The sequence below is a fragment of the Ceratotherium simum genome, chromosome 30 (assembly GCF_057802395.1).
Source record: "Ceratotherium simum simum isolate JZ-2026a chromosome 30, ASM5780239v1, whole genome shotgun sequence".
NCBI lineage: Eukaryota > Metazoa > Chordata > Mammalia > Perissodactyla > Rhinocerotidae > Ceratotherium > Ceratotherium simum.
This window is the reverse complement of record NC_141929.1, coordinates 1,493,072-1,518,043: the sequence shown is the minus strand read 5'-3', so window position 1 is coordinate 1,518,043 and position 24,972 is coordinate 1,493,072. Positions and strand designations below refer to the sequence as shown.

The following is a 24,972-nucleotide window of genomic DNA, read 5'->3' as shown; positions in this document are numbered from 1 at the left end:
AATGTCTTAATTCCTCCTTGACTTTTGAGGGACAGTTTTACTGGATAGGATTCTTTGTTGAAGTTTTTTTCTGTTAGCACTTGGAATAGATCAGCACACTGCCTTGTGGCCTCCAAAGTTTCTGATGAGAAATCTGCTGATAATCTTAAGGATCCCTTGTATGTGATGAGTTGCTTCTCTCTTGCTGTTTCCAAGACTCTCTCTTTGTCTGTGTCTTTTGAAAGTTCGATCATAATGTGTTTTGGTGTGGGTCTCTTTGAGTTTATCTTACTTGGAGTTCATTGAGCTTGGATGTTTATATTCATGTATTTCATCAAATGTGGGAAGTTTTCAGCCACTATTTCCTCAAATATTCTCTCTCTCTCTCCTCCAAGGTATGTACGTTGGTTGCTTGATGGTGTCCCCTGGGTCCCTTAGGCTCTGTTCACTTTTTTTTCAATCTTTTCTGTTTCTGTTCCTCAAACTCAATAATCTTCATTGTCTTATCTTCAAGTTTGCTGCTGCTTCCTTCTGCCTGTTCACATCTGCCTTTGAATCTGTCTAGTGAGTTTTTCATTTCAGTTATTGTACTTTTCAGCTCCAGAATTTCTTTTTCGGTTTTCTCTCTCTTTATTGATGTTCCCATTTTGTTCATACACCATTTTCTTGACTTTCTCCACATCTTCCTTTAGTTCTTTGAGCATCTTTAGGACAGTTGTTTTAAAGTCTCTGTCTAGCAGATCTGCAATTAAGTGTTTTTCAGGGATAGTTTCTATTGGTTTATTTTTTTCCTTTGAATGGGCCTTGCTCTCCTGTTTCTTTGTATGCCTTGTGAGTTTTTGTTGAACATGGACATTTGAATCTGATAATATAATAATTCCAGTGGTAACTCTGGAATCAGATTCTCCCCTTGCCCAGGGTTTGCTGTTTTTTTTTCATTGTTTCTGCTTATTATTTTTGTTTTATTGATTGTTATAGGGTGTCTCTGTGTTAAGGATCAACCTGAGGTGTAAACCTAATGTCTTCTTATGTCTTTTCTGAGGCTTTCCTTGGGCATGTGCAGTCACTTTCTAATTTTCCCCATATATGCAGTTGTTTTTGAATGTTCTAGTATTATTGTATGGCTCCTAAAATGGGAAAAGCAAAAGATGAAGGAAGGGAAGAGCACCAGCCTGTTAAGTCCCCTGGAAGTCACTTCAGCTGGTGGGGGAGGGTCTTGCAACAACAGTGGCTGCCTGCCTTTTTGTCTGCACCTCTGTGACCAGAAGTAGCAGTCAGAGCACAGATCCCCGATAGTTGGGGGACTGGGTCCTTTTTGCCCACCCTGGTTCCCACAAGCTGTGTGCAAGCTGCTCTAGGAACACGTGCACAGCTGCCTGCCCTGGAGCTAGGGGTAGGAGATTGGTGGCTGCTACTGCACTGAGAGCTAAAAATAGCCAAAATTAACCACAATTTTCCATCCAAGCCTTCCCCTGGAAGTTGCAAGCCTTAAACAAGACTCAACAGGTATAAAATAGTTCCATCAGATAGCTTCTGCCAGTGCAGTTGTCGTCCAGGTGGGGAGACAGATTCCTGTGCTTCTTGCTCTGCCAGCTGCCGCTCAGGTTGTTTGTTTTCCTAGTGTTAAGTTTTGAGAGTTCTTTGTTGGATATCTGATTTACCAATATTTTCTCCCAGTTTGTGGTTCATCTTTTCATTCTCTTGTATTTCACAGAACAAAAGTTTTTTATTTTGTTGCAGTCTAATCTATCTTTTTTTTCTTTTATGGATCATGCTTTTGGTGTTCTCTCTAAGAACTCCTTGCCTAACTTCAGGTCACAAAGGTTTTCTCCTGAAAATTTTATAGCTTTATAGTTTAAATTTATATCTATGATGCATTTTGAGTGAATTTTTAGATAATATGTGATGTTTAGGTGAAGATTCTTGTTTTTGTGGATGAATAGCCAGTTGTTTGAATACTATTTGTTGAAAAGACTACCTTTTCTTCATTGAATTGCCTTTGCAACTTTGTCAAAAATCAATTGTACATATTTGAGCAGGTCTGTGTGTAGGTTGTATGTTCTCTTCCATTGATCTGTGTATCTGTTCCTCTGCCGTTACCACAGTCTAGCTTTATACTAAGTCTCAAAATTGTAGTGTTATTCCACCAACTTTATTCTTCTTGTTCAAAGTTGTTTGGGCTTTTCTAGTTCTTTTGCCTGCTCATACCAATTTTTGAAGTAGCATGTCTATATCTACAAAAAAAATCCTTTTGGGATCTTGATCAAAATTAAGTCTTTAGATCAATTTGGGGAGAACTGACATGGTTACTGTGGTGAGTATTCCAATCCGTGAACACGGTATGTCTCTTCATTTACTTAGGTCTGCTTTGTTGTGTGTGTGGTTTTCAGCATGCAGATCCTGTATGTGTTCTGTTAGATTTATACCTAAGTGTTTCCTCTTTTCTTTTCTCTTCCTTCTGTTCCTCCTCTTTTTCAACTATTGTAAGTGTAGAGTTTTTTGTTTGTTTATTTGCAGTTGTTCCTTGCTAGTATATAGAAATGCAATTGATTTTAGTGTGTGTGGGCTTCATATCCTTTAGTAACCTTGCTAAATTTACTTATTAGTGTTTTTGTAGATTCCTTGGGATTTTCTACATATCCAATCAAGTTTCCTGCAAATAGGAACAGTTTTATTTCTTCCTTTCCAATCTGTATGCCTTTCATTTCTTGTTATTGCCTTATTGTTCTGGCTAGTACTTTAGTATGATGTCGAACAGGAATAGTGAGAGTGGATATCCTTGTCTTCTTTCTGATCTTATGGGGAAAGTATTTATCTTTTGCTGTTAAGCATGACGTTAGCTATAGGCTTTTTATAGATTCCATTCTATTCATGATATGCTGAGAGTTTTTATCATGAAGAGATTTTGAATATTTTCAAATGCTTTTTCTACATCAATTGATTTTTCTTCATTAGGCTGCTAATAACGGTGGATTACATTGATTGAGTTTCTAGTATTGAACCAGCCTTGCATTCTGAGGACAAACCCCACTTGGTCATAGTGTGTCATCTATTTTGTACAGTGCTGGATTTGATTTGCTGACATTTTGTGGCGGATTTTTACATCTGTGTTCATGAGGGATTTTGGTCTGTAGTTTCCTTTTCTTGTACTTTTTTAGTCTGGTTTGAGTATCGAGGTAATGCTGGCATCATAAAATTAGTTGAGAAGTGTTCTATCCCCTGCTCTTTTCTGGAAGAGATTGTATATAATTGTTATTGTGTATTTTTTTTAATGTTTAATAGAATTTACCAGTGAAACCATTTGGGCCTAGACGTTTCTTTTTTGGAAGATTTTAGCTATGAATTCAATTTCTTTAATAGTTATAGGACTATTCAGGTCATCTGTTGCATCTTGAGTGAGTTTTGGTAGACTGTGGTTTATGAAGAATTGGTCCATTTAAGTTGCTGAATTTATGTGTGTAAAGTTTTTCACAGCATTCCCTTATTGACCTTTTAATATCTGCAGAGTTTGAAGTGGTATCCTCCTCATTCCTCATATTGATAATTTGTGTCTTCTATTTCTTTTTTCTTTGTTATTCTTGCTAGAAGTTTATCCATTTTATTGATGTTTTTCAAAGAGCTCACTTTTGGACTCATTGAATTTTATTGCTTTTCTCTTTCCAATTTTAATTGATTTCTGTTCTTTATTATTTCTTTCCTTCTGCTTACTTTTGGCTTATTTTTCTCTTTTTCTAGTTTCTCAAGATGAAATTTTAGGTTATTGATTTGAGACCTTTTCTCTTCTCTAATATATGCATTTAATGATAAATTTCCCTCTAAGCATTGGTTTAGCTATACTCCCCAAATTTTGATACATTGTATTTTCATTTCATTCAGTTGAAAATATTTTCTAATTTTCTGATTTCTCTTAAGACTTCCTCTTTGACTCATTGGATTATTTAGAAGTGTATTGTTTATTTTCCAAGTGTTTGGAGATTTTTCTATTATCTTTCTGTTACTGATTTCTAGTTTAATTTCATTACAGTCAGAAAACATATTTGATATGATTTCAGTTCTTTTATATTTGCTGAGGTTTGTTTTATGGCCCAGAATGTGGTCTTGCTTGGTGAATGTTCTGGTACACTTGAACAGAATGTGTGTTCTGCTGGTTTGGGTTGGAGTGTGAATGTCAATTAGATGAAGATGGTTGACGGTCGTGTTCAGTTCTTCCATATCTGGCTGGTTTTCTGGCTACTAGTTCTGTTATTAGGAGGAGTATTGAACTCTCCAACTGTAATTGTCTATTTCTGCTTTCAGTTTTTTCCTTCATGTATTTTGAAAGTCTCTTGCTTGGTGAATACACATTTATAATTGTCATGTCTTCTTGGTAAATTGACCTTTTTATCATCATGTAATGCTGCTGCTAATGTTCTTTGCTCTTAAGTTTATTTTGTCTGGTATTGATATAGCTATTTCAATCTTTTTTTATTGGTATTGTTCCATTCCTTTGCTTCTAACTTACCTATGTAATTGTATTTGAAGGGAGTTTGTTATAGACAGCATATAGTTGGAGCATGTATGTTTTTTAATCCAGTCTGACAATCTGTCTTTTAATTTGTGTGTTTAGACCATTTACATTTAGTGTGATTATTGATGTGCTTGAATTTAAGCCTGCATTTGTTATTTGTTTACTGCTTGTCCCTCAGTTTCTCATTGCTCAACTTCCCTTTTACTGCCCTCTTTGGGGTATTTTTTTAGTATTCCATTTTAATTTATCTGTTCAGTTTTTGACCATATGTCTCTGTATAGTTTTTTAGTAGTTGTTCTAGGGACTACAGTGTCCATACTTCAATTTTTGAAACTTACTTAGAATCAACATTTTAACACTTCCAGAAGAACATGTAATTCCTACCACTGCCAAAGAAAGAGATAATCAATGGCACTTGTTAAGGATGGTGAAGCAAACTTTATTCGGGAGCACTGGGATAGGTATAGGGACTGCTGCAGTGGGATTTTACAATGGGGGAGAGAGGTTGGGCTTAACTCCAAATACAGCACACAGGCAAGTGGGGATTTATAGCCAAGGAGCAGGGTGGGGTCAGTGGATGGAAAATTGCCAAGAGGAAACCTCAGGGGTCAGGGGTATTCTGGCTGAACCGACCTAACACGGTGCTTATTGAAGGCAAGCCAGGCTGTCAGACATCACCTGGGGGTGGTGGGCGATGAGGAACCCCATTAGATATGAAGGTGACCAGATATCAAGGTGGGAGCCTCTCGCTAAACCAACTTAGCAGGGCTCTTGCTAAAACTGGCTTTTACAAAGAAGGACACAGATGGGCCTCAGAGAAGGTTCGGACCTGGCTACAGTCTGGTTGAGCAAAGAATCTTTGTCGCCACCGTAGTGGTCACTTTGCCCTCTTCCTGTTATGTTGTGGTTGTCATATGTAACATATGCATGTATTGAAAACTCCATTAGATGATGATGTAATGTGTTTGCTTTCAACAGTCAAAAATATTTTACAGAACTCATGAGGACAAGACGAGTCAGTTTAATTCACCCAGATATTTACCAATTCTGTTGCTTTTCCTTTATTTTTGGTCTTCAGGTTTCCTTCTGCTATCATTTCCTTTCTGTCTGAAGAACATTCTGTAGTCATTCTTTTAGACCAGATCTGCTGGCCACAGATAGAGAAACAGAAATGCCCTGCTTCCCACGACCACGTAGATTCCCAGGTCTCGCTCCCTCCTGGGCACTTGAGTCTGTCCTGTGGAGCCCTCCTCTCTTAGTCAGCTACTCTGTCAGCTTCCTTTTCCCCAAGCAAAGTAAGCAACTCCAGAAGGCCCTGCAGCAGGTGCTGCCCACTCGGAGCTCCTCCAGTAGCCGCAGGGGGGTGTGGGAAGCTGCCCACTTCTCATGTTCCACAATTTGTCCAAGAAACACCCGGAAGATGGGGTTTCACGGGATGCCAGGAGCACGGCGTTTAGAAGGGGCCAACAGCCTGAATCCAGCCCAGCGCTGAGCTCTGAGACCCAGCCAGTTACTCACATCTTCGAGTCCAGAGGGTAGCGGTGTTTTAGGATGAAGGTGACACATAGCCCCCACCCAGGGTGGGCAGGACAGGGAGCAGCACAGTGCTCGCATGGTGGAGTTCTGTGTTGAAAGCTGCATTTTTCAATCATTTCCAACAAAGCGTCTAATTTCAGAAGACTCTGTGGTCCTCAGGATGGGTGGGGGCACAAGGAAGGCAGGTGGAGACCCCATCCTAGGAGGTGTGTGCTCTGACAGGCGTGTTTCTCTCCCACGCCACAGGTGACCCCAGGGTTCAAGGAGAAAGAAGGAGAGCTGTTGGTCAGGGGGCCCTCCGTGTTCCGGGAATACTGGGACAAACCAGAAGAAACGAAAAATGCGTTCACCTCGGATGGCTGGTTCAAAACAGGTAGGAGAGAGGAGCCCCAAGGGGGAGGGGAAGGAGCGTGACTCAGCTACCCCAGGTTGTCACCATGCGTGGACCCCCCAGAATCTTCCATTGAAGACAGAGACCAGGCGTGGTGGTGCAGTTGGTGTCTCACATCTTCACAGCTGCACCCCCCCGACCCAGTGCCCCGGCCCCCGCCGGCCTCTAGAAGGAAGCTCCTGAGACCACAACCCTCAGGAGCCCCAGCAGCCCCCAGGCCCTGTGGCAAGGCTCCCACCCTGTCCCCTGGCCCAGCAGCTCCACACCTTGTGGCCCCGCTGCCCCTCATACGTCAGGACGCGCCCCCCTCCCAAGTGACCGCTGCATCAGAGACTCTCCCCTCCTTTGCTTAGGACCAAAGTCTTTTGGATAGAATGTGGTTTATTTGCCGTTTGGGTCACTCGTTTACCTTATTCCCTGTGCTGAAGTCTGCTTTCTTTGTGTCCCCTGTCCGAGCAGGCCTGAGTGGTGAAAGTAGAGCCCAGGGCCCCATGCGTGGGCAGGCAGAGGGGCCCTCATGTCGATGTCCTCTCACCCGGACATGCACCCAGAGCTGGCTCTGAGGAGCCCCTTCCTCCCGCCCACTTGACACCCATCCCCTCCATCCCTCTTCCCCCCGACACCCATTCCCTCCATCCCTCTTGTCCCCTCATCGCCGCTGTCCCACATCCCCTCCATCCCCCATCCCTCTGTCCTCCCACTCCCTATTCCCCTGTCCTCCTGTCCCCCATGTGCTTGTCCCCCATCTCCTCCATCCCCCTTGTCCCCTCATCCCCATACCCCCACCCCCATTCCCCCATCCCCTTATCCCTCCTCTTCCTGTCCCCCATCCCCCGACCCCCATTCCCCATCCCCCTGTTCCCCGTCCCTTGTCCTGCATCCCCCAGCCCCCTTGTTCACCCTGTCCCCCTGACCCCCTGTCCCCTTCTGGCTCCCATCCCCTCCACCTCCATGGTCTAGCGGTCCTGCTGAAGTGGGCGATACAGCAGATGTTGGGAATATTGAGGTTTGCAGCTGCATTGACTCATTGGTGTGCATGTTCATTGCGAGAACATCAGAGCCTGACGTTAGATGGTGGGATTCTGGGTGGCCTCTCCTTTTCTTTTTGCCTATCTATATTTCTAACACTTTTATGCTGAACATGCATTATTTCATAATAATCTTAAGGCAATATTTTCCAAAAAGAAAGGCCTGTTTTCACACGTCATCAGATGTGGCCCTGTAATCTGAAATGCACCTTATTCCATGTTCTTCTATGGGGAGCAGAGGTAAGGAGGAAGGAGGCAGCTTGCAGATGGCACGGGACCGTCGGAGTTGCTGTGCACCTCTGAGAGGGAGATAGGGTGTTAGGAGAGGAGTGGATGGCAGCCATGGCCTTAGGCTGATGACCCCCGTGGTGTGCTGCTTGACGCTCGCACGCATGTCGTCTCACCAGGCTCAGGTCAGTGTGGATATGTAGGGGCAGGATCTCATGTCCACTCTCCAGTCTGCCGCCATCATGGGTCTGAGGTCACCGAGTGACAGAGCAGGGGGCCGTGTCGAGAACCTGGCAGTCTTGGGGTGCTGTGTGGGCCCGTCAAGGGGGGGTTCGAGGGTGAAGGGGCATATGGATGGTCCTCCTGGGGGGTGTGGAGGGACCCCCTGTCTACCTCTTCCCCAGCAGACAGCACTAGGGCCTGCTGGTCCCAGCCGGTCCCACATCCACCCTTTGGTCCCACAGCCATCCATGGCTTTCTCTCATGCAGCCTCAGAAACGCATGTCCCAGCAGCTGGGGTTGGAAATATCCAGTCCCCCTGGTGCCTCCACGCTGGACAGAGAGAGCAGGTGTGTGGAGGGTTCTGAAGTGTTTGCAGAGTGGACGTGTGTCAGCCCCCAGGGCAGAGGCCAGCACCCCAGGAACCTTGGCAGGCGCATCCAAGGGACCGGTCCACAGAGGGCCCAGAGGTTGGGCACTCAGGAGCCCAGATCACCTGGTTGGGGCCCTCCTGTCTCTGTCTGTGATGTGGTTGCCATGTTAACACATGCCCACCTGTTTACTCTCTGTAAGCATCTGCGTTAATACAAGCCAAGCTGGTGGGAACAAACCTCTCTCTATCACTGTCTTTCAAATGCTATATTTAAGAAATGTTACTTCTGAACTAATCTCTTTTTCGTGCATCCCCCATAGCCCCTGAACGGCCCCCAGCCTGGAAGCCTGGCTTGCTCTGTCGCCATCTTCTTTTATTTTTAAATTCAGATGAAAAGCTGCAGACTTTTTTTCTTTAAAAGCACAGGAACCAAAGCCCTGTGGACTTTGCGATGGCAGGGCTCACTCGGCGCGGGCAGCGCCGTGCAAAATGTTTCAGTCACCGCTCCTGATGAATATTTCAGCTGAAAAGGAATAGCATGCATTAATTATTGTAAAGAGATGTCTTTAGGAGAAAATGGTTCTGAAATTTAGTTTAATTTCATTGTAATACGCTGCGAACAGGAAGGGAGTATGTGTGTTTAATTGGCTCTCCGGGGTAAGGCCTGGAAGCCGCGTGCCTTTGTCATAGGCCATTAGCGATACAGACTGCATAATGAGCGGGCGCAATCAGCTCACAGCTGCTGGCTCCTACGGGGAGAGCATGATATTAAGTAGAAATCAGGATAAATTAAACTTAACCCTTTCCCTGGCCAGCCCCTCCTGCCACGCGGATTCTGGCAGGAGCTGGAGAGCCACTGCCACATGGGAAGGGCCGTTGGCCAGCTCCTCTTCGGTGGCCTCCTCCTCATCTAGATGAAAGGAGAGAGGTCCCACTTGGATTTCAGCCATCCTGCCCTCCCCGCCCTGCGCCCCTCAGCCTGGTTCCCCAATGTGCAGGGAGCTTCTTGCAAGCCCCCAGGGGTCCTGGCTCCCGCTCAGGCAGGAAGTCAAAGGTCTCCCCCCACACACTCTGCCTACAGCCACACTGACCTCTCCAGACTCTCTGAGTTCCCCCTGAGTACTGCCACACCAGAGAGAAGCTGTTCAACACACACACCGGCTCAGTGCCAGCTCAGGGCAAGGAGACAGCAATCCAAGACCTGGGTGTCTTTGGGGCTTTACACTGACCCTGCTGTTGGAGTGGAGGACACAGGACGGACATGAAGACACGGAGATGAGGACATGGACATGAGGACATGGGACAGAGCTGAGGACACGGGACAGAGCTGAGGACACAGGACAGAGCTGAGGACGGGATAGAGATGAGGACACAGTGATGAAAACATAGGATGGAGATGAGGACATGGAGTTGAGGACATGGGACGGACATGGGGACGCAGGATGGGCATGAGGACATGGGGACAGAGCTGAGCAAATTGCCCTCTCGATGCTTTACCCTGAGCAGTTTCGTCATTGTAAAGAGACTGATAGTGGAACATGAGGAAACAAAAACGTCTTCTGACTTACTTCAAAGTCTATTCCATCACACACTGTTTGATGTTAAAAAGTGGCGTAGTAACCTGTAGGTACCTAATTACAAGTAAAGACATTGGAGGAGATATTTAGGTAACCTGGAGAAAGGGCAGTAAGAAAATCCACCAGGACATCACCAGGCCTCTTGGGGGCATTTCATTCTACAATCAGCACTAATATTATAATCAGAGACAAACAGTCAAGGGCATTTATTTAAGAAAAGAAAACAAGTCACAGCTTGGGCTGGCCCTGTGGCTTAGCGGTTAAGTGCACACGCTCCGCTACTGGTGGCCTGGGTTCGGATCCTGGGCGCGCACCGACGCACTGCTTTTCCAGCCATGCTGAGGCCACGTCCCACATACAGCAACTAGAAGGACGTGCAACTATAACATACAACTATCTACTGGGGCTTTGGGGAAAAAAAGGAGGAGGAAGATTGGCAATAGATGTTAGCTCAGAGCCCATCTTCCTCAGCAAAAAGAGGAGGATTAGCACGGATGTGAGCTCAGGGCTGATCTTCCTCACAAAAAAAAAAAAAAAAGTCACAGCAGGACAACAGGAGAGAGCCCTGATGTGGACAGGCATGGAGAGGTGTCCTCCTCAAGGCCGGCAGCCCGAGGTCTGCAGCCTGGGGGAGCATGGAGATGCTGAGGAGTCACAGTGTCCATGACACAAGGGCTGGCCGTACACTACTCACTGAGCCTGGTCAACCCAGAAGGAAAAACGAGCAAGAGAAATGCAACTGGCCACAAAAGTACGGACCATATGTCACTTCCTTGTATGAAAGAGATAATTATGGAAACAGACACTGACTCCTCATCACCTGGTTGGCAGAGACCCTTCAAAAGCTGGCCCTTCGTGCTGTGAGCGGGTCTGTCCCATGTCAGGTGGAGCTTTATGTCTAGTCTCCAGGGATCTATGCAAGGACAGTCATCAGAGGTGGTCCAGACGGATGTATGGGGATGTCTGTCACAGTACTTTATGAAACGAGACCCTGGAATCACTTGTCCAGTGACGGGGGTGGGGGATATACGATGATGCATCCAAACAACAGAATATGTGAGGCCTTTAGAAACCAGGTTTTGAAGAGTGACGACACGAGGGAACCCCTGCCAGTGTGTGTCACACGTGTGTGCATGCATGTTGTGTCTGGGTGCGTGTTGGGTCTGTGTGTGCCGAGCACACAACGCTGCCTGTTGTCGTCTCTGTGTGAATTCCGTTTCTTCCTTTGTTTTCTCTCCCAGTATTTCCGCAGTAAGCTTTGTTAGTCTTATAAACACAGATGAGTATAAACTGTTTTTAAGTTTAATGCTGAAGTTTAGACCTCCTCACGTGGAGGAGGCCTCAGAGCGGCCCTCAGATGTACTATTGGCTCCACGCCCTTCGCATTGCTGCCTTGAGTTCTCATCTCTCTCCAACGAGAGCTCTCCTGTGACCTGTAAATCATAGTCAAGAGGTCGGCAGAGTGTTGAGATGCAGGGACCCATGTCTCATGTCAGTGAGTGTGATAGCACGGCTCACAGGCTGTCGACGACCTCTGCATCCAACGGACTGAGACAACTGGCTCCTGAGTGAGCCTTGTTCCTCCCCAACAAGGCAGGGGTGCTGTGAAGGTTGTGTCAGGTGACAGGGCCCTCGAAGGACACTTGGTGGTGTTGGGCTGTTCAGTCTGCAGCTGTCTGGGGTGTTTCCCCAACTGCAGGAGGCCGAGCCCAGGTGGCGTGGCTCCACACAGGCGTCTCCCCGCCATGGCATGGTGTCTTTGTCAGTGGCGCCTTCTGTGTGCAGAGGGTTTGGGTTGTGTTGTATGGTCCCAACTGGCAGTCGTCTCCTGTGTGCGCTTAATTTTTCATATCACTTAAAAATCATTTGTTCCCCAGTGGTCAGGAAAGTGTTCTCCCGTATTTTCTTCTGAAACTTGTTGGCTCTGCTTTCACCAGGTTAAGTCTTGGCTCCACCTGGAACTGGCTTTTGTGTGGAGTGACGTCGTGGCACATTGTCCCCTTCATGCCAGAGCTCCTGCTGCAGGCGGTGGCGTCTGGGCCTGTACAGCTCCTATGTTCTGCTGTTGGCGCTGGCTGGTCCCAGAACCCTGGGCAGAGGGGGAGTGTTTTTAAGTTTTTGTTTTTTATCAAAGTTGTTTGTTCCTGGCTTAAAGACTCCAGTGGTTTCACCATTTGGGGCACAATAACCACCCGCCCCAGACTTGTTAGCTGTGTCTTGGATATTGATCTGTGTGTCCTCAGTGACTGCTGAGTGCCACCTCGGGACTCTGTGGCTCTGCCAACCCTGCTGCGGAAGATGAGGCTCTAACCTGCTCTCACCTGGCCTGTCCTCCCCACGCGACCTGTAGTCAGCGGTTCTGTGCCACGTCCACGCCATTCATTGCTGACCCATGTGGGATCCATGGCTTCCTTGCCTTCTCTTGTGTCCTCAAGTCGGGAAGGGCTGCTTTGCTCTCGTCTCCTATATCCCAGGCCCTGCCCAGCTCCACAGTGCAGGCACACCAGTGCTGACCTCTTCCTCGGGGCAAGACCCCCAGGGCCCCCCCACCTCCACGCCCCCACCCCCAGGCTGGTTGTCTCCTTATCGGTGCACAGCTCCCACCTGGGCCACCGCCTCTATCGTCCACAGTCCCTCCTCCTTCCACATAGACCTCGTGTTCCTGCATCACAGCTTCCTCCTTCCTCTTCCTTTCCGTAGTTTGGGGACCACATTCCCCAGCACCTCCTGAGAATGGATGTGCACTTTTCATTTTTGTGTGTGTGTGTGTGTGTGTGTGAGGAAGATCAGCCCTGAGCTAACATCTGATGCCAATCCTCCTCTTTTTTCCAAGGAGGACTGGCCCTGAGCTAACATCCGTGCCCATCTTCCTCTACTTTATATGGGACGCCGCCACAGCATGGCTCGACGCGCAGTGTGTCGGTGCATGCCCGGGATCCGAACCTGCAAAGCCCGGGTCGCCGCAGCAGAGCGTGCGCACTTAACTGCTTGTGCCACTGGACCGGCCCTTGGATGTGCACTTTTCGAGAACTCACATATCTGACAGTGTCTTTGTTCTGGCTGGGCTGAGTACAGAATTCTGGGTTAGAAATCATCTCTTCATTGGTTTCTAGCATCCATCTTTCCTGCTGGCTGCAGCATGTGATTCCTGGCACTTCATGACCTTTCCCCTCTTTGGAGTCCTAGAGAATCTTCTTTTTGTCCCCAGAGTCCTGAAGTTCCACAAGCCATGCGCCTGGGGTGCCCTGATTTTCCTCGTTGTGCTGGCACTCTGGAAACCACGTCCAGTAATTCTGGGAATTGTTGACTGGTTTTCTCCCATCCAGGGCCTGGCCAGCACTGGGGGACTGGGAGCAGGAAGAGTGGGTGGGGAGGCCGAGCCCCCATGTCCAGGGCCCATGAGCTCCCCAGCCTGGCCCTCCACCCTCCGTCCCCCAGAGAACGAGCCACGGCCGTGTTGAGGGGCTAGGCTCCCCCTGTGTCTGACTTCAGTCCGTCCTCCACCACCTCTTGCCCAGCGTCTGCCACAGCCTCTGGGATGAATCCGTATCCCGTTGCCTCTCCAGCCCGTCAGCTCTTCTGGGTCTTGACCACTAGTCCATCTGCTTTGCAGCTTCTAGTTTTTCTTCACATAATCTCCTTTCCTGTCCCCCCATTTAAGGTTTATGCCTTAAAACAAGTGACTGTTGACTTGGTTTCAGGAGGGAGAGACCCTAGCTGTGTGTGTTCGCTGGCCATTTCTCCTGGCGGTTTTCAGGTGAGGTTTATGCTCCTGGAAGTTGTCGTGTCTTCATCTTCCTTCTGGTATCTTTTTTGGCCTCTGCCCCACAGGATTGGGTCCCAGAGTAGCCGCATGGAGGGAGTAGTTGGGGCAGTGGGCCATGGAGCCTCCATGTGGCTGATGGGCGGCAGTGGCTCCTGTCTCGCACGTGGGCACCGTCTCTCTGGGGCCCACGGGATGGCTACACCACTGCCTACCTGGTGGATGACCTTCACCGAGCACCTGGGAGAGGGGCTGGATTCTGTGCTTCCCCCACCCGGCCTCAGCCCCCTGGGCTGTAGACGGAGTTAAAACTCTGAGTGGACACCCGAGGGGCCTCAGGCCAGAGCAGTGGGGGACGCTGGCAGCAGTGCTCTCAGCTCCCTGGGTGTCCTCGAGTACTGGGAACCCGAGTCTGAGGCGTTCCGTGGCCGCTGTGAGAGCCAGTCTGGGCCTCATCCACCTGGCTTCCTCACTGACCCCCCACCCCCCCAGCTTTCTGCACAGCCAGGCCAGGGTGTGTGGGGTGCCTGGCATCACTCCACATCAACGGCTCAGGATCCTTACAGGACAAGGACAGCACTGTTCCTGTGTCACACCAGGGTCAAGACCTCTGAGGACCGCAGGCATGCAGGGGCCAGGTCTGCTGCCCACATATCGCCCACACATCCGGAAAATTAGCCTCTTGAGTATCAGAAGATTTATCTTCAATTACAGTTTAAGGCAGAGACACGGAATTGCACTGGATTTGCGAGCAGAGCATAAATTCTGCTGCAGATCCGTGGACCTAGGCTCCAAGTAGTAAGATTTTATTGATTGCTCTATTGAGTCTGTCAGAACAAAACTCTGTTAACTCCATTAATGTGGACATCAGAGCTGAGAAGGTAGGACGCTCATGGGCAGGACTCTGGTTCCAGATCAGTGCATTTGGATAAATATGTTGTTACAGAAAGTAAAAGTTATGACTTGTTTGGTGCCTTGTGTCTGCGAAGCTCCCACTTGACGGCATGGCCCGTGATGCTGCTGTGGACCCTCCATGGGGCTGGCATTTGTTGCTCTCTTGAGACCTCACTGAGACCTTTGGCTCCATGTGCTGGGCCCTTGTGATGGGACTGGAGGCCGGAAGGACATAGGGAGCAGGGAAGGAGCAGGAGGGTCTTCACTTCCTCGACGCTTGTCCAGCGACTCCACACTGGGAAGTCGGAAATCACAAACCACGCAGAGATCCCAAGGACGGAACTAGCAGGGAGGCCTCTCTGAGGAGGCTCCAGCCCAGGGGAGGCAGGGGCAGGGGTCTCTGGAGGGAATCGTGTTTGCAAAGCAGGAAGAGACCTGCGTTTGCAGAGCTGGATGAAGACGGCACTCTGGAGATTTCCACCCTGGGGTCTCCCCTCAGCTTCCTGGAAGACTAGAGCCCACAGGGCCCCATGGGCACATCAGGGAACGTGGTGTTTCTTCTGTGGGCCTCAGGAAACCTTCCCCTCTACGGCTGGAAAGGAATTCCGAGGCAGCCAAGGGGACAAGAATTCTGACGGAGGACAGCAGGAGCTGTGTGGTGGTGGCCAAGGAGAGAGCTGGCGTGCGGCTTCCTGACCTTCCGCCAGGGCCCTACATGTGTGACACGTTCCAGGCGCAGACTCGCTGCCCGCCCCCAGGCCAGGTGCGTCCTGGGCTTCCGCGGAACCTTCCTGAAGTGGGCGCGGAAGTCCTGAAGTCTTTCATGGGAAGACAAGTTTCTCGATCCTGCTGCCAAGGAATCCAAGGCAGCCTCTTCCTGATGGGCGGCTGCCACGTTCTCTGACACAGGAGCCCGGTGCTTCAAGAAGGACACGAGCCGGCACTGACGTCCCTCCCGGTCAGCCACACGTGGCCCTCGGGGTCTGCCCTCAGCGTGTCTAAGTGGAAGCCCCGTGTGCAGCTCAAGTGCAGTAGCTGGGTCAAGTGGTGACCCCTGGCTGGTCTACGTGCACAGGTGCACCTCCCGGGTGGGGAGGCTGTGGGGCGTCCAGACTTCACTGAGAGGAGGGGGCAGAGGACCAAGGGCAGAGATGACCCAAGAGCCGCGCCCACAGCCTTTCTGGAACACTGGCTCCGGGTGACACCTGTGAACAGCCCACGCAGGGTCGCGGGGCCTGACAGTGTGTGAAACAGGCCAGAGCGTGGAGTGGAGGGCTGGAGCTCACCTAGCCCTGCAGCCCGCCCTCCGACCCCACCCCCAGGGAAGCAGGGCAGGTGTTCCCAGCAGGGGCGGGCAGAGCGAGCGCTGACACCCGAGGGGCATCTCATTAGCATCCTGATAGGCAATTTCTCACATTTTTTTGCGATACTTGTTTCTCAGTCGTAAATTTGGTTAATACAAATTCTTCCTTTAAAAAATTATTGCTTAATTATAACATGTTGCAGATGCTGCGAGTGCCAGTGTGGGTGTGGGCCCACTGGGGAGGCCGCTTTCCTGGAGTTTGGGGAAGGAAACTTCTCCTTAAACCCAACAGCAATTTCTTAAAGCTTCTTCTTCTGAAATACTTACAGATCACAAGAAATCACAAGTAAAGTGCCGGGTCGCCCAGTTTCCCCAGGGGCCGGCGTCCTGCATCCCTGGCACAACGCCAGAGCCAGTCCCTGGGAGCTTGTTCAGGTCCCACTGGCTCTGCGTGCACCTGTGTGTGTGTACATGCTCTGTCCTCTTATCACGTGTGGATCCACGTAGCTACCACCATGGTGAGAATGTTTCTGTCACCACAGGCTCCCACGTGCTGCTGCTTCGTGGCTTCATGTCACCTCCGCCCACCATCCCTAACCCCTGGCACCACCATTCCTTGTCGTTTAGGGCGTGTTGTAGAAATGGAATCGTGTAGGTGGAACCTTTGGGGACTGGCTTTTTTCCTCAGCATAATTCCCTGGAGATCCACGTCCCTGGGGCTGGCCTCCATGCTCCACAGTCAGACCCTGTGGTGAGGCAGCTGCTCAGTAGAAGCTCGGGGGCATCTTGTCGGACGGAGGTGCAGCCGTGGTGCGGAGCAGGCATGAGCCGTCCCGTACTGGGTGCACCACCTGAAAACAGGGCCCTTGTTCGTGCCCGACCGGGCTTGACCTACATTTCCCCAGAGGCAGGGCTGAACATCGGCCACAGAGCTGCCGGCTGGTCCCCAACGTGAGATGGGCAAGGCCGGCAATGGTGAGTGCCCCTCCCCGAGGCCCAGGCCATCTCAGCTCTCTGGGCCTGAGGTGTCTCACATGGGCGGGTGGCAGCCACCAAGGGATAGCTCTGGGTGAGGCTGAGTCCCCGTGTGAACGTGCAGGGCCTCGTGGTGCCCAGTGCGGTGTCCAGTACAATGTGCAGCAGGCGGCCCCCTGCCTGGAGCATCTGTCCGGGCTTCTGTGCCACGTCGTACCCCTGCACCCGTGCAGGCTGGGACCCCCTCTTTCTGAAAGGTCCCCGTCGGCACCACTGAGCACAGTCGGCCACTCTGCAGAGGCAGGCTACATGTGTTAGAGCTCGTGGGTTCCGGGACAGGCTCTCCTCCGGGCCGACGTCTCTTGGCTGGGATTTAGCATCTGTCTCAGCCGATGTCCAAGGAAACAGAGCAGAAGGTCTTGAGGGGGAGTTCGGGGTCCCCGTTTTTCGGGGCGTCAAGCAGCCACGTGGGCCATACCTCCCGATTCCAAGCGTGTCGTGTGGGGGGGGTGTGGGGGCAGGGAGGTATGTGTGTGTGTCCTGTGTGTTGACTCCCCAGACCTATGTTTGGAAGTGAGGTAGCCAGGGCCTCAGAGTCTCCAGGCCATGCAGGGAGGGTCCCCTGGAGAGCAGAGCAATTCTACACTGGCATTGGGCGGGCACTGCACTGCACAGACCCTCTGTTCTCACCCTTGGCCCCCCACCCTCTCCAATCTCCTTCACCCCAGAGGAGGCAGAAGCCCCTATCCAGCCTGCTTCTGCCTTCCTGGAGCCCGGCCATGCCTCTCCTCCCTCCAGGGCACCTTCAAAGCCAGAGTTCCTCAAGAGTCTATGGTTCCCTCTCATCTCCTTCCTCGGCTCGCCCTGCCCTCCCCCCCCACCCCCCATCCTGCAGGAGTAGCTCCAGCAGTGGCCGTCCTCGTCTTCTTGTCCCTTCTGAGTGTTTCTGTGTCGGCTACCTCACCTCCCGAAGTTCTTTTCCTTTTCCTTACAAACCTCTGCTCCTTTTTCCCTGTGAGCGGTCAGCAGGGATGGCTATGCAGGAGCTTGAGGCCCCGCAGGAGCACTGGACTTGGGTGGCCTCAGTGGTGCCCAATTTGGGCCAGGGTGGGCTCACACCCATGTCTGTCACTTGGCCACCGGCCACCCCGAAGGACCTCGGGCTTGTGGGCATCCACACAGGCTCTTCCTGAAGACGCTGACAGCAAGACTGTCTGTGGGAGCCTTCCTGGCGGCTGGGAGACCAAGCACCTGTTCCAGAAGGGTCCGTACATGATAGGGCTTCTCAGGGCTCAGTTTTCCGCTCTTCCTCGTCTCACTCTGTGTTTTTCCCTTGGGTGACCACCTTTGGCTTCCCAGGTCCCGTGTCTGTCCTTGTGAAGCCATCTACACACGTCCCCAGCCCAGCACTGCCACCCCAATGCCCTCGCACCCCACCCCGTGAGGCCAGCGGAGGAGCCTCCAGACTCCTTTCTCTCTCACCTGTCAGTCCTGATCTGGTGCTGTCCTACTGCCTCCCCAATTCCCCTCCGCTCCCTCTGCTTGTGCCACCACCCCTGTCTCCTCCAGCCTGAACGTGGCTGCAGCCACTGATAGGCCCCCAGTCATCGGCGCTGCCCAACATGGTCCCTATAATGCAGCTGCAAGGAGCTTGTCCAAAGACCCCCAGGCCAGCCTTCCCATGGCTTCAGTGGCTCTCAGTAAAGACACAGTGTCAGGGCACAGCCCTGCATCATCCACCAACCTGCCCCCGGCTCCTCTCACAGCCCTCACTTCCCCTCCAGACCACATTCCCCGAAGCCAGGCTGACCTGCTTCTGCATCCTGCTGGCCAGGACACAGAACACAGCTCTTCTACTGGTGTGAGAGTGTCCTGGGGCTGCGATGACCACTCATCAGTAACTGGGGGCTTAAAACAACAGATGTGTATCCTCTCAGTTCCCGAGACCAGGAGTCTGAATCCAGGTGTTGCAGGGCCATGCTCCCACCAGAGGGTCCAGGGGAGGGTCCTTCCTCTCCCAGCTCTGGGCTCCCCAGGCATCCCTGGCTTGTGGCCGCGTCACTCCATCTCTGTCCCTGTCGTCACACGGCCTCTCCCATGTCTGAGATCTCCCTCCACCTCCCTCTTATAAGGACACATGTGATGACACCTGGTGCCCACCAGGTAACCCAGGATGACCTCCCCACCTGTCCTCATACGTGATGATGACCCAAATAAGTGACCAGTGTGCATCCTTCCCAAGTTGGCATATAAATCCCCACATCTCTCCCTGACGTAATTTCCACGTGTCTCCAGCACCAGCCCTACTGTTTGGGGGCCTGACTTTTCTCGGATGAGGTCTGGTTCTCGCTACTCTTCATCTGGCTGGGGCAGGGTCCGTGTGTGTGGACAGCTGGTGACAGGAGACAGATGCCGAAGGAAGCTGTCGTCCACTGTGAGCTGGTATGCGGTGGGGGGGACACCTGGAGATGCCACAGAAGTGATGTCTGAACAGAGCTGAAGCGAGGAGGGGCAGCAGATGGAGAGCTGGAAGACTGCAGACCGGGTAGCTGACGTGAGAGCCCCGTGGGCAAGGGGGCACGGCTGGGGGCCTGCTGGAGGGACTGGTGTGGGTGTAGCTGTGGAGGGCTCTCACCTGGCTTAAGAGGCAGTAACACAGAGCAGGAGGTGCAGGTAGCGTCAACAGAGGCCCCAAAGCTGTGTCGGCCTTGGCGTGGGCAGTGGGGGCGTCTTTGGAGGCCCAGGGACGGGAGGCAGAGCCCAGGGTAGGGCAGTGACGTCTCGCTCCGCTGGGTCTGGGTGGGTGGAGGCCAGCGGCTGGGAGCAGGGTCAGGAAGCCACTGGAGGGACCTGAACACCAGCATGGCCTCACTCTGGGCAGTGGGCATTTGTGACGGCCTGGACTGGGGCCATTCAGTGTGTTTCAGGGACGGATGGATGATGGTTGAGAAACCATTGGGAGACCTCATGGCCGTCCAGTGCAGAGGAGACAGCCGGAGCCAGGCTGCACAGCAGAAGCAGGAGAGGGCTGCGGTGGGCCTCACAAGACTTAGGACAGGCTGCGTCCACCTCGGTCCCCGCAGCCCACTCCTGTCACTCCACGCCTGTGCCCTTTCCTGCCGGCCAGCTGCCTGCTGAGTCAGGCTGTCCCGCTGAGTTAGGCCCTCCTGTTTCTTCTGCTTCCTGTAACACAGTAGTGCAAACCCGCCGTGATCATAGCCCTGCGCTCTCAGAGCCTGGCCTTCCCGCTGCACCATAAATAAGCCCAGCCCATCCAGGCACACTCATCTGTCTTGTTTAATAGACTGGGGAGCGCCCTGCACTGTGGCAGGTCGCAAGGAGTAGTGAAGTGATGGATGGCGCCTTCCTGGTCAGACGGCGTGATGTATAGTGAAGTCTTTATGATTCATTCCAGCTGATGACCTGGCGTGAAGTGTGGCTGGTGTGAGAGCAGGCGGGTGAATGTCAGCGCTGCCCTCAGAGCGTGGGTGGGGGCCCCCACGTGCACACACCCACGCGCACATGCACGCGTGAGATATGCACACATGCACACGCATGTACACACACACTCAGGCCCACCTCACCCGCGCCCTCGATACCCAGGCTGGAGCGCAGACCCCGCGTCCCTCGTCCTCTGCTCATGCTGAGTGACATGTGGTTGGGCATTGCCTGAGAAGGGACGGCTGCATCCTCAGCTGGGAGAGCTGATGCAGGGCTGTTGGAGAAGCCAGACGGGAAAGTGCAGGTGGTCAGCATGGAGGGGCAGCAAGTCCCTGTCCTATCAGAGGCTCCCCACGTGGCACCACGTGCAGCCCAGGAGGCCACATCAGGAAAGGGCCGCAGTGGTGCCAGCCCCACAGGGCCCTGCCGTGGCCAGAACTCCATGGTGGGACAGCAGCGGGTGGCCAGTTCTCTTAAGTTTTCTCTGTTTTCATGGCCTGAGAAACAGCAGGCAGCATTGGGGTGGCAGTGACAGCGCCAGCCGTCACATCTCCAAGCCCTGGTTTCCATGGGCGGTCCACGTCCGTCCTCGTGGGATGCTGCCACCTGTGTAGGGACACAGCCAGAGGGGCTGTTCTGGTGTTGGCATCACAGATTGAGGTCACAGCTATCGAACTTTGTGCTCGCTGCCTTGTCCCAAAATGCCCCCCACACAGCCACTGTACCCATGATATTGACACTCCCAGACATAGGCAGCCAGGGTTCGCCATGCATGTGCACACCAAAGCATGCAGAGCCATGGCCCCACCAGAACCCGGGCACGCCTCCCAGTGACCAGAGCCCCTTTCCCAGGTGACACAGCCGTGTTCAAGAATGGCAGGTACTGGATCCGGGGCCGCACGTCGGTGGACATCATCAAAAGCGGCGGCTACAAGATCAGCGCCCTGGAGGTGGAGCGGCTGCTGCTCGCCCACCCCAGCATCACGGGTGAGTGGCTGTGGCACCACCGTGACCTTGAGCCTATTGGTTCATCTTAACTGCACTTGGTCCAGACCCAGGCTGTCCCGGACACGCTCGGGGTGGACACGCTCTGGATATGTCTTCCTGTGCTTGACTATAGACAAAACTGGACCAGGTAATCCAACCATGCATGCCACACAGTTTGGGTCTGCCCACCTCGCCCCACAGTTAGGGTCTGCCCACCGCCCGCCACAGTAGGGTCTGCCTACCACAGTAGGGTCTGCCCACCTCACCCCACATTTAGGGTCTGTGCACCGCCCACCACAGTAGGGTCTGCCCACCGCCCACCACAGTAGGGCCTGCCCACCGCCCACCACAGTAGTGTCTGCCCACCGCCCACCACAATAGGGTCTGCCCATCTCACCCTACAGTTAGGGTCTGCCCACTGCCTACCACAGTGGGGTCTGACCATCTCACTTCACAGTAGGGTCTGCCCACCACACCCCATAGTTAGAGTCTTCCCACCGCCCACCATAGTAGGGTCTGCCCACCGCCCACCACACTTGGGTTCTAGGCCTGATCAGGATGCTGCCTGGTCCACGTAGCCCCCGTGCAGGAGAGCAACAGCAGCCCTCCCCTCTCCCATGCTCAGTAATGGTGGTGTGATCAGGACCAGCCATGGGCCAAATGTCCTGGGCAAGACCAGAGGGAGTGGCCATCCTGGCACTGCACCCCACCACAGCTCCTGCGGGGAGGCAGGAGGCATGTGGGTGCTGGTCCAGGAAGCATGGGCCCCACCTAGACCTTCTCCTGACCTCAGGTCATGGTGTGTGAGCACTCTGGGTACAGCAGAAGTGGCTCCTGCAAACCCAAGTCCGGCCATTTCACCAGGGCTGTTCTGCGTGGCCTGTCCATGGGGGCCCACAGGCCTGGGAGGCAGAACATTCTGGACTTTTATCGTCCCCAGCCCTCATATCCGGGACTGTGCCGGGGCAGTGCAGGGGGAGGGCAGGAGTGGTGGAAGGGCAACCTGCTCTGGGCTCCCCAAGAGACGCCGTGGGGAGTGTGTCCTCACCTATCCCCAGCAGGACCCTCATGCTCCCGTGGCTGCTGGGCAGGGCTTCCCAGGACTTGCTCTAGCACTCCACGTCCTGGGCATCTCTGCACATTCTTGGCTACTCTTGAGCCTGCAGTGGTCATCATGGTGTTTCCAAGGTGCCCCACTCTGTTCTTCCATCCCCAGATGTGGCTGTGATCGGAGTTCCAGACATGACGTGGGGCCAGCGGGTCACTGCAGTGGTGACTCTTCGAGGGGGACACTCGCTGTCCCACAAGGAACTCAAAGAGTGGGCAAGGTAAGGGTCGGGCGGGTAGAACTCGTAGGGTTGGAGGGACAGGACAGATGGGGCCAGGACTGTCCTGTGTTGGGGGAGGGACAGGTGGGGTCCTGGGTCCTGCTGACCTCCATCATGAGGTGGGGGCAACCTGGAAGGTCAGACATGGTGGTACATACACAAGGCTGCCCCCCTGCACACAAAGGGCCCAGGAAGTGCTGTGATGACAGCAGGAGCCGATATGATCCTGTTCATGCCGTCACCCAACAGCCATGAGTACGTAAAGGGAAATAGGAGGCCCCTGCCCTCCCAGCTACAGGATTCAGACCCGAGATTCAGGCAGGTTCTGAGATGGCAGGAACACATACTCCAGGGACAGGATCTCCTACGGTGAGCAAGTATGTCCTCCCACGTTCAAGAGGACTCTTGTCAAGGAGACTCACGGGTGGCCCTGGAGCCACGATCCAGAGCAGTGGACATGGCCAGGGCGCTGGGCTGAGCGAGCTGCAGCCTTCCCATCTCTCCCGGGCAGACACAGCGCTGTCCTGCAGCTGTGCCCCAAACCATGGCACGGGCACTGGCCGTTTGCACGTGCCCTCTGGGAGCTCACTGCCCGGCTGAAGCCGGAGCTCCCCCTCCCTACGCGGGGAGCCGGCTGGAGCCCCTATCCCTCCCTCCCCGGCGTCTTCATCAGTTTGCCCTCATCTCACCAAAACCTTCCCCCCAGAGCCTTTCTGTCCCCCATCGCGGCCGCGGTGGTTTCTCTGCGTCCCCAGGCTCACAGGCTCCCTTCTTTGTGCCTCTGGTGCCCAGTGATCAGTCCCAGGCCGAGCCTGAACCCCCGTCTTTGTCAGAGGCCAGAGAGAACAGGACAGGGAGAAGCATCTGCTGGAACCCTGGAGCATTGTCCCGGCGAGCTCAGAAAGGAAGCTGTTAGTAATATCCCCAAATTGTTTGTTTTAAATCCAAGAATTCTCTCCCCCTTCTCCCCTCCCCCCACCCCCCCTTCCATCGTGACTTGCCTCCTTCTCCTTAGCGCTAAAGAGATTTTGTCTTGTTCAACATGAATTCACAAACAGTAGGAGTCCTTGTTTCATCAGGGGCCGCACAGCTGGGCTGTTAGATTCCCCTGGATCTGCAGAATCACAGCTGGAACACTGCAGTGTAACAAAGGTGGAGGGGCGGGGGAGTCTAGTCTGCCGGTTGCTGCTTTGATTAAACAATTAGTTTGTCAAAAAAAAAAAACACGTAACTTGCGCTGAGAGCTCTGCCAGAGAGTTTCAGGGTCCAGAGCTCTGGCCTCACGTTAGCCCTTGGCCGTCCTCAGGCCGGAGGCCCCTAGCACCCAGTGCCAGCTGCTCCGCCCCTTCGCGCCTGGTGCTGCATCGTCTGTCCGTCCCTCTGAGTTCAGGTGGCTCCTCGCCCGGCACCCGCAGGGGCCTGCACCGGTCGCTGTGGCTTGACTGTGGGTGTGAGAAGGCCCTGAGACGGGCACTGTGTGCAGAGGGGTTGGGGCGCCCTGGAGTGGTGCTCCCAGGAGGGTAGGCGGTCAGCCCGTGCGTGGTCTCCACGAGGACTGTCGCAGGTTGAGGTCGGCGTCCCAGCCTTTGTGTCCTTGCCTTGGGCAGTCACTGGGCGGCGACACCAAAGCTGCCCACCCCATGGAGGGAGAGTAGGGGTTTTCCCTTCAAAGGGCAGGGCCGACTCCACATATGAGGGATTGTCCATGTCCCCAGATCATGTGGGGGACCAGGGAGAGGCACCTCACTCCAATTCTTTTGGACACTGGCTTCTTAGTGAAGCTGTGGTTTCTTTCTGTGCCATCTTCGCTACCATTTGGGGGTGTTTTTTAAAGCTTTTCTTAATAATAATGTTTTCCCTTTTGCTGCCGTTTTATTTTCATTTCTGAAGATACTTGCTGCCTCACAGTCTCTCTGTCCCCAAGTGCAGGGCTGTCCTTTTCCTGTGCTGCACTCTTAGTGGGAGTCGGGGGGAAGCTGGCCGCCCCCCGGATCAGGCAGTACATATCCTCCAGGGGTTGAGTGTGGCCCAGAAGCTGGGTAACAACACCACGTTTTCAGGGTCCGGGACATGGTCGACCCACCACCCTTCCATCCACCAAACTGCCCAGTTGAAATGGGCCACGTGGGACTTACACACTGGGAAGAATTCAGGAATCCACAGTCTTAAAATCACCTACAGCCTTGACGTCTGATCAGACCGTGGATGAGTAGTTGGCTGGAAGTCCTGTCCTACCTTTGTGCCCACTGTCCTTCCCGAGGGGATGAGCAGAGGAAGCAGCTGGAGCAGGCCCCCTGTCCACAGGGAACTTGCTCTGACAAACCGCTTGGCTTTGCTGGATTCCTGGCCAATGCCATGCTTTGCCTCAAAGCTATTCTAAAAGTTTCACATGAGACCAGTTGCTAAACATAGGACCTAGTGTCCTCTGCACAGACTCGTGGGC

General features: G+C 52.8%; 1 protein-coding gene across 4 annotated transcripts in view; it reads left to right on the top strand.

The window, feature by feature from the left end:
* Positions 1-24,972, top strand: part of ACSF3 (acyl-CoA synthetase family member 3) — a 79,431-nt gene that overhangs the window by 41,383 nt on the left and 13,076 nt on the right. For all 4 annotated transcript variants that reach the window (XM_087419784.1, XM_087419782.1, XM_004437021.3 and 1 more), the window contains 3 exons: positions 6,269-6,395; positions 21,067-21,201; positions 22,418-22,529. In XM_087419784.1, the coding sequence (XP_087275910.1) occupies positions 6,269-6,395; positions 21,067-21,201; positions 22,418-22,529 (374 nt within the window). The remainder of the gene's footprint in view (positions 1-6,268; positions 6,396-21,066; positions 21,202-22,417; positions 22,530-24,972) is intronic.